The 12,135-nt window shown below is 42.7% G+C and overlaps 1 protein-coding gene across 1 annotated transcript in view; it reads left to right on the top strand.

The window, feature by feature from the left end:
* The window catches only part of ipo8 (importin 8), a 48,613-nt gene that overhangs the window by 11,606 nt on the left and 24,872 nt on the right, over positions 1 to 12,135 (top strand). The window contains exons 7-14 of the mRNA XM_039791034.1: positions 2,118 to 2,212; positions 2,311 to 2,395; positions 2,838 to 2,972; positions 4,176 to 4,275; positions 5,221 to 5,297; positions 6,269 to 6,385; positions 7,948 to 8,037; positions 10,701 to 10,866. Coding sequence (XP_039646968.1) covers positions 2,118 to 2,212; positions 2,311 to 2,395; positions 2,838 to 2,972; positions 4,176 to 4,275; positions 5,221 to 5,297; positions 6,269 to 6,385; positions 7,948 to 8,037; positions 10,701 to 10,866 — 865 coding nt within the window. The remainder of the gene's footprint in view (positions 1 to 2,117; positions 2,213 to 2,310; positions 2,396 to 2,837; positions 2,973 to 4,175; positions 4,276 to 5,220; positions 5,298 to 6,268; positions 6,386 to 7,947; positions 8,038 to 10,700; positions 10,867 to 12,135) is intronic.

Here is a 12,135-nt window from a genome sequence, read left to right as displayed (position 1 = left end):
GGCGACCTGGCCAAGAAAACCATAAACGTACAAGACAACATATAGTTTCACATTCAACATAGTACAAGAAAACAAAATACAATAGGCTACAAAGGTACAGATTAAGTAGGCATTTCAAGCCGGCACAAAGTGAGGTGTAAGTGGATGGATATGCGAAAGTGGTATGGTGATTACATAATATACATGAAATAGACAATCCACAACATTGCTGAGATGTAGTAAAGAGTCAGAATACAGTTTAATTAAACTGTGGGCAAGATAGTGAAGTGGATCCAGTGATCTGTTATAACGCAGTATATATAAATATAGTGTATATGAATGCTGAGAAGTAGTGAAGTCAATATACAGTTAGTGCAAGATGTAGTCAAGTTAGTGATGTGGATCAGTAATAACACTGTCAAAATGCTGAATATAGTAAAGAGGCAATATACAGTTAATGCAAATATTTGTCTAGGTAGTGAGGTAGAAACATGAATAACAGTGTCGACTAGATAGTGATGTTGAACAATGGTAGCACAATATATATGAATAGACAGAAATATTATATGCTGAAATGTAGTAAAGAGTCAATAATATAGTTAGTGCAGGTTGTGGTCTGAATAGCGAACTAGGTGTAGAAATTAGTAGTAGATGTGCAAAAAAGAAAAAGATTGTGTGACAACAAGGTGTTGCAACAGTGGTTCGGGAGAAATACAGTTTTGCATGCCGGGGGCAAGTGCGAGGTGCAAAAGCGCAAACGGATATATACAAATGTGCAAAGGGGCTTGTCAGAGAACGTGGGATAAGGTGTGTAAAAATAATACATGAACGATAATCCGATGCAGTGATCGGACAGGAGCTTGGTCAGACGTGCTTTAAGGGTAGTTCGTGGGATAAGGGTTTTGAGCTTCAGGGTTTTTTGTAGCTCATTCCAGTCATTTGCAGCTGAGAACTTGAAGGAGGTGTGCGCTTTTGGGGTGACCAAGGAGATGTAACTTGAGCGGAGGTTGCGGGTGGGTAGGGCTATTGTGACCAGTGAGCTTAGGTACGGCGGGACTTTTCCAAGCACGGACTTGTAAATGAGTTGGTACCAGTGAGTTAAGGCCCAGACACACAGAGCCGACGGCCAAACGTCGGCAGTTGGGCTGATCAGTCTCCCCAAATTGTTCAAAAAAGTGCCCTGGAACACACCAAAGCGACGAGACGTAATACATCTCCATAACAGCAGGCGGCGCAAATCTTTGTTGTCGCCCAAAAATGAAAACTGGCAGCTGATTGGACGAACGCGTCATGTGGGTCTTGTTTCTCTGGAAATTCAAAGACAGACTGTCATGGCGGCTTGTTCAGAATACAATCTCATATTTTACTAAAATAGTTCACTGAAACGTGTTTCTGAGAACATTTTAAGCGAGAAATAGGCCGTGCAGTTGCTGAATCTGTCTTCATTTCAGATCAACAAAGGTCAGTTTAAAAGATTTTCATCAGATTTTGAGAGAGACTAGTCCCACTCATTCCGCTCCCCGTTTCCGGGTTAGCACTCTACCAATCAGATGGGTCATTTGAGTCCGACTGCTGGCAGTGCCCGCCCCGCCAATTATACATGTCAAATCGGAAGGATGACAACCCATCGGACGGATGACGGCACGGAACACACCGAACAGACAAAAACGTATGGCACTGTGGTAGAGAACATCCAGTGTTTTCAGGAGAGAGTTTGAAGCAGTTCTGTAAATAACATCACTGAAATCGAGAATTGGTAAAATTGTCATTTTCACCAAAGCGAGTTTGGCAGCGTGAGTGAAGGAGGCCCTGTTGCAGAATAGAAAACCGATCCTGGACTTAACTTTAGATTTAAGGTGGATTATGTGTTGCTGGAAGGTGAGGAAGCTGTCTAGCTAGACACCTAAGTATTTGTACACTGTCACATTTTCTAATTCCAGCACATCGAGCGTGGTGATGCTGATCGGATGCGCGGGGGTAGGCAGTGATTTTTGAACTTTTTGAACAATATCCAGCCGTGTGTGTGTGTGTGTGTGTGTGTGTGTGTGTGTGTGTGTGTGTGTGTGTGTGTGTGTGTGTGTGTGTGTGTGTGTGTGTGTGTGTGTGTGTGTGTGTGTGTGTGTGTGTGTGTGTGTCAGGAGACGTTGGAGGTTGATGAGGACGACCGTCCTGAGCTGGCATGGTGGAAGTGTAAGAAGTGGGCGTTACGCATCATCACCCGACTGTTTGAACGGTGAGTCCAGAGCTGCTCCCACATCAACACAAAGCAGATAGTTGTAGTTAGCAGAGGGACAGTACCCACCATTCACATGCTTCTGGTCTGAATTACAGCTATGGAAGCCCTGGCAATGTGACAAAGGAGTACAATGAGTTTGCAGACTTTTTCCTGAAGACATATGCAATGGGCATACAGCAGGTAAGCATGGGTCACTGAGACTTGTAGATGTTGGTTTAGATCAGGGAACCTGCAACCTTTTCTGTAATGCGTCAAATTACAAAGATGAAGATGAACGGTGTGCCAGTGGCTTTTTTTAATGTGCATGCAATTTATTTTCAATGTATACACTGATAGTCACATTATTATTGGAAGTTTGACCTTGTTTCTAACAATAGAGTTGTAGCTTAGCAATTTGTAATCATGGGACCACACTGAGGATATATTTGACATAGTAGTGACATATGTCAGTCTTGTAGTATACTATTTGCTTTCTCATGTGCCACTGAAAATGCATGCCCACGCTGGCCTGTGTGCCATAGGTTGCTGATCCCTGGTTTAGATTATCCCGTTTACTTGTTGCTAAGGCTCTGACGGTTTTGGTTTGACTGTTGTCTCTGTGTGTGATGTGTTGTCTGTCCAGGTCCTGCTGAAGGTGTTGGACCAGCACCGACAGAAGCAGTACGTAACTCCTCGCGTCCTGCAGCAGTGCCTCAACTACCTCAACCAGGGCCTATCCCACTCACTGACCTGGAAACAGATGAAGCCACATATGCAGGTAGGACAGTCATGGATGAGTTTGATGCAGAGTGAGTGTGTAGATGACTTTAACATTAGCTGGATACTTATATTAAATTAACATTTTGCATCTAAGTATCCGCATTCATTTTAGATTTTCCATGGTAACCATTTTACCATTAGCTGCCATTACTTTACCATTAGTTGCTGCCACATAAAGAGATATACAGTATAGCTGTGTAGTCTGTTCTGGCTAGATCTTTGATTCTTAGTCCGAAACCTGATCAGACCAGACCTAATGATAAAGTCTGTCAAGTCACTATCTATCGACAAATGAGGCCCTTGCTTTAGGAGTATTATGAACTGGGTGTCTGGGGCGACATTCTCGGGAAAAATCGAAGGCGGCGCACAGTTTCTGTCACACAGCACTGGTTGGTTTGCCAGAGAGAGTAGGCGGAGCTAACAGACAGACTCACTCTTCAACTGCCAACTAGTCTATATCCAGGACGTTCCACTTCCGCTGGCGCAAGGGTGAAAGTCGCCGATTTTTAACCATTCTGAAGCGAGTTATTCAGCGGAGATTTATTGGCGGGTAAACGCTAACCATGTACACAGAAAATTAACAATTTTTCCCTTAAGTAACCAGCTAACACTAGCAGCAGTAGCTAGCTAGCTTGGTTGTCATAACATTGAACAAGACATTTTTAGGCGATCTAATGTTGAAATGCACAGTGAGAGGGTCAAAGTTTAAGATGAAAACTGTTTTAATGTACACATTGTTAGCATGGTTAGCATTGCTAAGCCTCTGTCCTGATTGGCAGGTCGGCGTGTAGCCACGCCCCTAAAGCATCCCCTGCTTTATCGTCAATTTAATTTCAATGTAATAAAATAAATGGGACCATAATTTACAAAATGACCATCATGCTGTATTAAAGAGACTTGAAACTAGCGATTGAGACCATAAACTCATCATGAAAATGATAATACAGAGATAATAAATCAAGTTCGAAGTAGGCTCATTTTCTCATAGGCTTCTATAGAAACAGACTTCTTTTTGGAGCCAGTGGAGTCGACAAGTCATTTCATAATTTCAACACTCTGTCCATAGTTCTGAAAGGTGGGCTTTAGAGGGATGCAAAGTTTCCTCTATCACTAGTGTTACATTTCTTTCCTCCTCATTGATTGTTGTTTTGAGCCACTGTATTTCTCCTCCTGAGCTTATGAGAACCATCCTCTCTTACAGACCATATGCCAGGAGGTCATCTTCCCTCTCATGTGTTACAAAGATGAGGATGAGAAGCTCTGGCAGGAAGACCCTTATGAGTACATCCGCATGAAGTTCAGTGAGTACTCAAACACTAAGCTCGCTCAGCCAGATCTCGGATATACTGCTTTTGATGGTTGTCAGTTGGTTAACAGATCACACACACCATATCTGCCAGCAAATGTCTTGGTAGAAGAAAGGTCTTGGTAGCATTTTGTAAATGCTGTTGATTTAATTACTATGCAGTTGTTAGACAGTCATGTACAATAAATGATTAGAGCACAGGAAAACACAGGAAATTAATGGGCTTTTATTAATGAACCACACTTTGTAGTTGTGATCTTTAAGCTGCATTATTGCATCGTACCAGAGACTGTTTAGAACTGAGACGCCCCGACTCAGTCATTTCCTGTATCTGTGTCACGTGGGCTCTGCTACCGCCACGCCTCTTTAGGAGACTAGCGGCAGGTCCTGAGTGGGTCGATTCCAACGGGAGAACTGAACGTGAACACTAATTATGAGCAATTCTTTCGCCCCATAGTCACCAAAGTATATATTGGACCCATTCTTCACAAGCCACATATCTCCAGAACATGTGACACAAAAATGGCTTTTTTTTTTTTTTTTAGAAGGACACATCAGGAGAAAGTTAACTTTGTTTCTGTCTCAGGACCAAACTCTCTCCAGATCTGGTAGCACAGGGAAGCTAACGTCAGCTAATGTTGTTGAACGCCATAACAAAACCAATCTCCGTGATGCCAAATATGTCTTTAAGCTGTGTAAATAACTAATGTTTGCAAAGGAAAATCTTAATAAATTATACAAATATAACTTTTCATCCATCCACACGACTTTCACTACACTTTCAAATGAGGCCACGCCCGTTTAGGAGACAGGAAGTGTGTACCATTTCATACCAGTAATAGAGAATCTTTGATTGTAATAAGTGGAGGAGGAAGGGTTTCTGCCATGTTGTTTAATCCCAATCTTTGAATGAGTGAGTGTGTGTTTGTCTCTGTTGCAGACCTCTATGATGACCACGCCCTACCAGCCACCGCTGCCCAGAGCTTCCTGTGTAAAGCTGCCCGCAAGAGGAAGGAGGTAAGGAGGAGCATTTTAGAACCGGTCCAGAGGAACTGAGTACATTTCCTCAACCATGGCACTTCTTCAGAGTTTCTAGGCACCTGCTCCTTACATCAATTTTATGAGACTTTATACTTTTACTCCACTACAGTTTGTCTGATGGCTGTTGTTGCTGGTGGGTGTGTGATTTTACATGTAAATCACAGCAAAGATATTACCTTGTGCCTCAGGGCTGTTCTTTACTTTTAATGCCACTCACGGCAGTAAGCATGACCGCTACGCGTACAGTAAATGAGTCTATGTTACCCTCCTTGAAATAAATCCATGCAGTTACCTGTTATTTCTGACAAATCGATAAACCAAACTGTATATTATTCTTGAGTAAATAAAGCCCCAATTAACAAAACTAGTTAAATAAATATTAATATTCAAGAGACTCCGGTACAGCCTAACTCTGGAGATAAAATTAGTGCTTTTTGTTCTGCTTGTTCAACGTTTGGTAAATTGCTCTTAAAGGGTAACTACTGTCTTTTTCAACCTGGACCCTATGTTCCTATGTTTTTGTGAAACAAGTGACTGATGGGAACAACAATCTTTGACATTGGTCCAGTATTAAGAGAGATCGCTGCAGTCGGCAGCGGTGAAACAAGCTACAATTTGAGTTAATAGGGCAACTGTCCAGCTTGTATTTACCTTCACAAAAGTGCTTGTTTTACCGCTGACGGGCTCAGATTAATATTCTAAGTGTCTGACAACATTTGTTCTTGCTTAATACTGGACCAATGTCAAAGGTTGTTGTTCCCATCAGTCCCTTATCATTTTGGTGCTGGTGATTTTCCTTTGGGGCTGGCTAAAACCTCTTTTGGCAGGCGTCAAAAACTCCTCTATGCAGAAAAAACCCCTGTATGTTATATAAGCAGTGAATCAACGGACAACGGTGACAATGAGTTTTAATTTCTGCATCAATCAGATGTTTTTCTTCTTGGCAGGTTCTTCCTCAGATGATGGAATTCTGCCACCAGATACTGATGTACCCCTCCACTGACCCCCGCAGGAAGGACGGGGCACTGCACTGCATCGGAGCTCTGGCCGAGCTCTTACTGAAGGTACACACATCCACAGATACACCTCTGTGTGTGACTTCATTTATTTTCGGGTCAAACTGATCGGATAGAGCCTTTTTAAGGTTTAAAGTTATTTTAATCCTCTTGCTGCCTCTCTGGGCTGGGATGTGTGTATTGCATGCAATTTTGTGTTTTTAAGTCTTTTTAATTTTTATTTCCATTGGTATTTTATTTACTGTTATGGGTCTTATTTCCGCAGTTGTATCATGCGAAGCACTTTGTGACTTAAGGCCCTATCTTGCACTCAGTGCAATTGCCTTTGTACACCGACGCATGTATCATTCCTATTTTGCACCCGACACACAGCGGACTTTTCCCTCCACAGACGCACATCGGTAAATTAGGGAATGTGTTTGCGCTCCCGTGGGCGGTTCAGCGAAAAGCGTTCCGGCGCAAATGTTCCCTGGTGCTATTTTGCAGTTTCAGAAAACCATTCCGCCACTGACCAGGAAAAACCTGGTCTAAAGTCAGTGGCGCTAGTCTAAAGTCAGTAGCGCGTTATTCAGATGCTATTTTAGGGGCGCATGCTTGGCCATCATGTAGCGTGTGCACAACGCACATACACTTCTCTCATCTACACGGACGCAGCAGTTCCCATTTTTGCAAACCATACATAATTACAAAGAAAAATATTACTGAAAATGTGCTTCAGGTGTTTGGATAGATCAGGAGGCATTTTACAGTACAGTCCTCAAAAAGTCCCAGCATTCTTTGTGGCTTGTTGTGTTTTACACAACATTTCCATGAATCATGGATGTGTTTATGACATAAATGAGGAAATATTAGAGGACTTAAGGAGACGAGATGTTGAACTACGGTGGGATGGACACATCGCGCATAATGCGCGATGCGCTCCTGGTGGAGCGGATGGACGGAGATGGACTGGGGGGAGGAGGAAGGGGCACAACAGGAGCAGGTGGTGCGTTTGGAGGCCCACGCTCCATGGCTGCAGCAATCCTCTCCAGACTTGAGGAGATGCGCCCGAGAGGCCGCAGCAACATCGCCACCCGGCCAAGACGGGCATTTATTACTTTGCCGCGTCCTGGACAGCTCCCGCTGGCGTGCGCCAGGCAAATCCGCCGTCATAATAGCAATCCGCCATGGAACAAGCGCGCCTGCTCTTAAAGGGAATGTGAGATGACGCTCTGATTGGTTATTTTCACGTTACGCCCAAACCCCACCTAGCTACTTCAGACCAACCCATTTAAGATCCGCCCACAAAGCTATTTGCGTTTCACGTTTGATACTTGCGTTTCAGATCGTTAAAATAGGGCCCTTTGTCTGTAAAGTGCTATATCAAAAACCCGTATTATGGGCGCCTGGGAAGCTCACCTGGTAGAGCGTGTGCCCATATACAGAGGCTTAGTCCTCACCGCAGTGGCCGCGGGTTCAGTTCTGACCTGCGGCCCTTTGCTACATCTCTCTCTCTCTCTCTCTCTCTCCCCCCCTTTCATGTCCAAGCTGTCCTATCGAATAAAGGCCTAAAATGCCAAAACATAAAAAAATTAAATAAAAGAAAACACTTATTATGTCTCTTCCTATAGAAGCGGATGTACAGGGAGCAGATGGAGCTGATGCTGCAAAACTATGTCTTCCCTCTGCTCAATTCTGCTATGGGTTACCTGCGAGCCAGGGTGAGTGAACCCCCCCCCCCTCCTTCACAGGGCTAATCTTTTTGTCTCAGAGTCTCCTGTGCTTCGGGAAAATGCTTTAAACCCAGATAGATATAACCCTGAGTGATTGTGGTTTCTCAGACAGCCATTTTACCACTGGCAGGCATACTATGCAGGGGGTAGGAACATTTTGTTTAAATGTTTACGTCATTTTGACGATCCTTCACGTTGTGTTCATTTTGCACTGAATTTCTTAATAAAATGAGAAAATACTCTGTACTTTTTATTTGTCAAGTAATTCACACAGGAGTATAGAAAAATAGGCAAACCATGTGGACTATGTATTTATTGGATTAGCAGATAACATGCTGTATCGTGATATATATTGTTATCGAGATATGAAATGACCAGTGGTGGAAGAAGTATTCAGATCCTTTACTTAAAGGAACACGGCGACTTATTGGGACTTTAGCTTATTCACCGTAACCCCCAGAGTAAGACAAGTCCATACATACCCTTCTCATCTCCGTGCGTGCTGTAACGCTGTCTGACGGCTCCAGCATTAGCTTAGCCTAGCACAGATCCTGGAGGTAACTGGTTCCAACTAGCCTACTGCTCCGAATTGTGACAAAAGTGACAAAATAACCGGTTTGTTTACGGTTAGAAGACGGCTGTGTCTCATGTTACGTTGTTTTTTGTACACGCTGTGACTCTACAAATCACAACATGGAAATAGGAACATGTTGGCGTTATTTTGTCACTTATTCAGAGCAGTAGGATTACTGGAACCATTCACCTGCCTGTTCTGTGATGGGCTGATGCCGCTGGAGACGTCAGACAGCTTTACAGCACGCACGGAGATGAGAAGGTATGTAACGACTAGTCTAACTCTGGGGGTTACGGTGAATAAGCTAAATTCCCAATAAGTCGGCGTGTTCCTTTAAGTAAAAGTAGTATACCACAATAAAAAAGTATCATCAGGGAAATGTTCTTAAAGTATTAAAAGTAAAAGTACTCAACGCAGAAAAATCCTCACATTTTAGAAACTGGAAACGATCCAAACTGGGTAGTTTAATTTATAATAAAACATCATATTTTATACATGTGTTTTGTGTGCAAAAATCTTAATTTTTAAAGCTAGTAACTAAAGCTGTCAAATGAATGTATTGGAGTAAAAAGAACAAATTTTCCCTCTGAAATGTAGCGGAGAAGAAGTAGAAAGTGGAATGAAAGTAAAGACTCAAGTACAAGAACCTTAAATTTGTACTTACAGTAAGTACAGTACTTGACTAAATGTACTTAGTTACATTCCACCACTGCACACGTGGTGGGGCATCACTGACCGCAGCAGTGGACACTTATTAGGGGTGTTGAAATGAATAATTGCATCGATGCCTCGCGATGCTGACCTGGATGATTCTGCATCGATGCAGTAACAGACCATAATTGATTATTGCCTACTGATGTTGCTTGTTGATTTTCCGGTCGCTGCTTTTTTTGTTTCTGCCTTTTGTCTGTTGCTTGCTGTGTTCAGGGTCTTTTTATAAGAGCACATACAATAAAAATGGGAGTTCATTCATATCTGACTGCTTAAATTAGTTGATGAAAACCATGTGTAGCAATATATATAATAATATTGAGGAGGTGAGGCAACGAGATGCGTCGTGCTATTGAATCAATGTAAATCGTTGACAGGATAATGGTAATTGAACGGAGTCGTGAGAAGGGGCGATTCTATGATCAGACCTTTAGGAGAATGTGACACGGATACAGTGTCTTGCAAAAGTGTTCATTTGGGCCGATTTGACATGTTGAATTAGAAGGCGGGCAGTCGGACTCAATGGCCAATCTGATTGGTGGAGCGCTAACCCGGAAATGACGAGCGGGATGAGCCTCTCAACGCATCTCAAAATCGGACAAAAATCTTTTAAACTGACCTTTGTCAGATTGAAGACAGATTCAGCAACTGCATGGCCTATTTCTCACTTAAAATGTTTTCAGAAACATAAAAATACGAGATCGTATTCTGAACGAGCCGCCATTATGCTCTGTTGTAAAATCCGGGAGCAGCCAGACCCACGTGACGCGTTCGTCCAATCAGCCGCCGGTTTTAATTTTTTGGGTGACAATACAGATTAGCGCCGCCTGCTGTTATGGAGATGTATTACGTCTCGCGTACGTGCAGAACGTACGCTCAAGTCGGCATAGCTTCAGCGACAGACACACAGGATATTAAACCTGTTTCAAACTCTTTGAACCTGTAATTGTTTGTCCTCTGTCACTAACAGACAAGTTCACAAACACTCACTTGAAGTACCAAAATTGATTAAAAAAATCCATGAAAAACCTAGTCTAAAGTCAGTGGCGCTAGTCTAAAGTCATTTTTGCAAACCATACATAATTACAAAGAAAAATATTACTGAAAATGCGCTTCAGGTGTTTGGATAGATCAGGAGCCACTTTACAGTACAGTCCTCAAAAAGTCCCAGCATTCTTTGCGGCTTTTTTATTATTGTAATTTTTGGAGGGCTGAGATGAAATTTAAGGGGGCTTGAGTTGCCCATGATCGTGAGACCAGTGAAGGTTCCCAGCCCTGACTTGTAGCAGTGGTAAGAACACTGTGGATGGACTGAGCTCAAACGTGCCTTGCTGTTGTATTGACCTGTGCTTCTGTATTGTGGCAGTCGTGCTGGGTGCTGCACTGCTTCAGCCCCCTGCGTTTCCACGACGAGCTGGTGCTGAGGAACGCCGTGGAATTGGTCAAACAGGATCTGATCGACGACAAAGAGATGCCTGTTAAGGTGGAAGCTGCCATCGCTCTGCAGACGCTGGTCAGCAACCAGGAACAAGGTAGGGCTGCCCGATTCTGGAAAAAAAAAAAAAAAAAAAACATAATCGCAATTTATTTTTGTCAATATTGAAATCACCATTTTTTGTTCATCCTGATTGGTCCATCTGAGCTTTCATTTTCTCAAGGGCAGAGCAGGATACCCAGGGCTCGGTTTACACCTATCACCATTTCTAGCCACTGGGGGACCATAGGCAGGCTGGGGGAACGCATATTAATGTTAAAAAACCTCATAAAGGGACATTTTCATGCCATGGGACCTTTTAAATTTCCCTTGTGTAGCCGGGTTAACTCACCTGGTCGAGCAGGCGCACATATATAGAGGTTTACCCCTTGACGCAGCGGCTCCAGGTTCGACTCCGACCTGCGGCCCTTTGCTGGGGGGGGGAAATCAGTTCTTATATACATGGCATCGATGGGCAGCACATGGGCAGTGCTTTCCACTGGGCCTCACAGCAAGAAGGTTCTGGGTTTGTTGCTTTCTGTTGTTTCTCACTTTTTTAAAAGTTTTTGTCTTTTTTGTCCGACCTATTCTTGCCTTACTTCCTTCCTTTCGGTCTTTCTTTCCAAGTTTGTCTCTTTTTTTTTTTTTAAGTTTTTATTCCGTTTTTTTCAAAGTTTTTGTTACTTTATTTGAAGTTTGACGCTTTTTTGAATGGAGTCACCGTTGAATGTTAAAACTTTTACAAAATAAATGAAGAAATGTATATATTTTGTTTTATTAAGTTGTGTAGAACTAAACTAAAAGATAATGGAAGTAAATTCATCTATGTACTGTATTTTAATTATGAATCAATCATTCAAATGAGCTATGTTTTAAGTAGCAAGTATTCACACAGTGAGTAAAAACAAATTATGTATAGAAATTTGATGCATCGATAATTGTTTTATCATTGCATCGTGGCCCTCTGAATGGGAATCGAATGGGGAGGTGCCTCAAGATTCCCACCCCTACTCACAGAGATAGTCATTTTTGGGAAACACACTTGTTTTCTTGCTTTCCAAAAGTAAGATGAGACGAATGATTTCAATCTAATGTCTGTGTGGTAAGTACAGAGCCAAACAAGCCAGTACACGCCATATATCGATATTATGACTTTTATACTGTATATAAGGGATAATGAAGAGCGAGCTGGTCATTGTTGCCAATTAGAACCCCGAAAGACACACACACACACACACACACACACACACACACACACACACACACACACACACACACACACACACACACACACACACACAACAACAGAAAAAGGGAGAGAGAACTA

The sequence above is a fragment of the Perca fluviatilis genome, chromosome 23 (assembly GCF_010015445.1).
Source record: "Perca fluviatilis chromosome 23, GENO_Pfluv_1.0, whole genome shotgun sequence".
In the NCBI taxonomy this organism is placed as follows: domain Eukaryota; kingdom Metazoa; phylum Chordata; class Actinopteri; order Perciformes; family Percidae; genus Perca; species Perca fluviatilis.
The sequence above is the reverse complement of the archived record's forward strand: the minus strand, read 5'-3'. Positions and strand labels throughout refer to the sequence as shown.